The sequence below is a fragment of the Opisthorchis viverrini genome (genome assembly GCF_000715545.1).
Source record: "Opisthorchis viverrini unplaced genomic scaffold opera_v5_320, whole genome shotgun sequence".
Taxonomy (NCBI): domain Eukaryota; kingdom Metazoa; phylum Platyhelminthes; class Trematoda; order Opisthorchiida; family Opisthorchiidae; genus Opisthorchis; species Opisthorchis viverrini.
In genome coordinates this window covers 204,877-206,456 of record NW_008751978.1, presented here as the reverse complement: position 1 = coordinate 206,456, position 1,580 = coordinate 204,877, and the positions used below count along the sequence as shown (strand labels likewise).

General features: G+C 49.0%; 1 protein-coding gene across 1 annotated transcript in view; it reads right to left on the bottom strand.

Moving 5' to 3' along the window:
* The window catches only part of T265_09958 (hypothetical protein), a gene marked incomplete at both ends in the record, with an annotated part of 11,281 nt that extends 10,451 nt beyond the window's left edge, over positions 1 to 830 (bottom strand). The window contains one exon of the mRNA XM_009176189.1: positions 514 to 830. Coding sequence (XP_009174453.1) covers positions 514 to 830 — 317 coding nt within the window. The remainder of the gene's footprint in view (positions 1 to 513) is intronic.
* Positions 831 to 1,580: the final 750 nt, after the last annotated feature.

The window sequence follows — 1,580 nt, the reverse complement described above, 5'->3', positions numbered from 1 at the left end:
TACGAAACTGGTGACCGACTATCGCCTGGCAGCTATAGGCCTATAATCCCCACTAGCGTGCCGTGCCAGGTGATGGAACGCATTCTGAAGCGAGCCATCCTAGATCGCCTTACTTCCAGCAATCTGATATCTCCATCTCAACACGGATTTCTCCCAAACCGTTCTTGCGTAGCAAACATGCTCGTGTTTATGGACAGCTTAACCCAAGCCAAGGACGAAGGACTCATATCGAATGCCATATTTTTCGACTTCTGAAAAGCATTTGATAGGGTCCCACACGTCCCGCTGCTCCACAAACTCGAGTCTTACGGGATTCAAGGGAAAATCCTTCGCTGGATCAAGGCGTTCCTATCAGACAGGTCATTCCGAGTGAGAATAGGCTCAACCTATTCCTCTTCAGCGCCGGTCTCCATTGAAGTTTCTCGATGCTCCGTCTTGGGACCACCCCTGTTTCTTATCTACGTCAACGACCTCCCAGACGTTCTTGCGAGTCCATGTTTGCTTTTTGCGGACGACTTGAAATCCTGGAGTTCCAATGCCAGTGCCCTCCAAATGGACGTAGACTCTGCCAAGCAGTGGTCGTTGGACTGGCACCTTCCTCTGAATGATGAAAAGTGCGTCCATGTGTCGTTTGGAGGGGATTCAGCGAATGCCTTTGTTATGCATGGTGAAAAGGGACCAGAAAACATCATGAGGATAGATGCCAAAAAAGATTTGGGCATCTGGGTCTCCTCAAACTTGTCCTTCTCACTACACCATGAGAAATCGGCCAAAAAAGCATTCGGCATTTTACGGATGATCCGACACACCTTCTCCCGTATTACTCGCATGGACTTCCAAATACACTATGGGGCCTACGTCAGACCGCTACTGGAGTACGCCAACCAAGTTGTCTACTCAGGACGTACGAAAGACGTCATCCTCATTGAGCGTGTACAGCGGACCGCCACAATAATGGTTACCGACCTCAAATCCATTGACTGCGAAACGCATTTCGCGATTAAAGATCTCCTTCCCCTGGCGTACCGTGGCCTCCGAGGGGACCTATTACTTACTTATGCCCTGTTTGAACAAAGCTCGGCCGACAAGTTTTTTACAACTGGCCCTGAAAATACACGGCGGGGACATTCACGGATTCGCGGACTGATACACAGGCTTGAGGCTGTTTCCCAAGTTTCCCGGGTCAGTTTCGGTGTTGTCGGTCAGTGGCTGTCGTTCACCTGAAATGCACAAGTGAAAAAAGGGTGTAGCATTGCTCTTTACGTTCTCAGCGCGGAGCAGTATACTTGCCGGCGCAATGATTTGCATAAATAAATGTCTAATAGTGCTTTAAATTGGACTCAAGAAGGAACGTGTACAACCGTCAGAGGAAGGTCATTCCGCGCAGCTACTACCCGAAATGATAAACGTTTTGTCTAATGAATGTATGTGCTCTGAGCTTGAAAATTTTCCCACTATGTCCGAACCCGGTGTTTGCTGGGCCAACGGTAATAAAACCTGTTTGCGAAGCTTTCTTCAAACAGGGCGTAAGTAAGAATTAGGTCCCCTCGGAGGCCACGGTACTCCAGTGGAAGGAGATC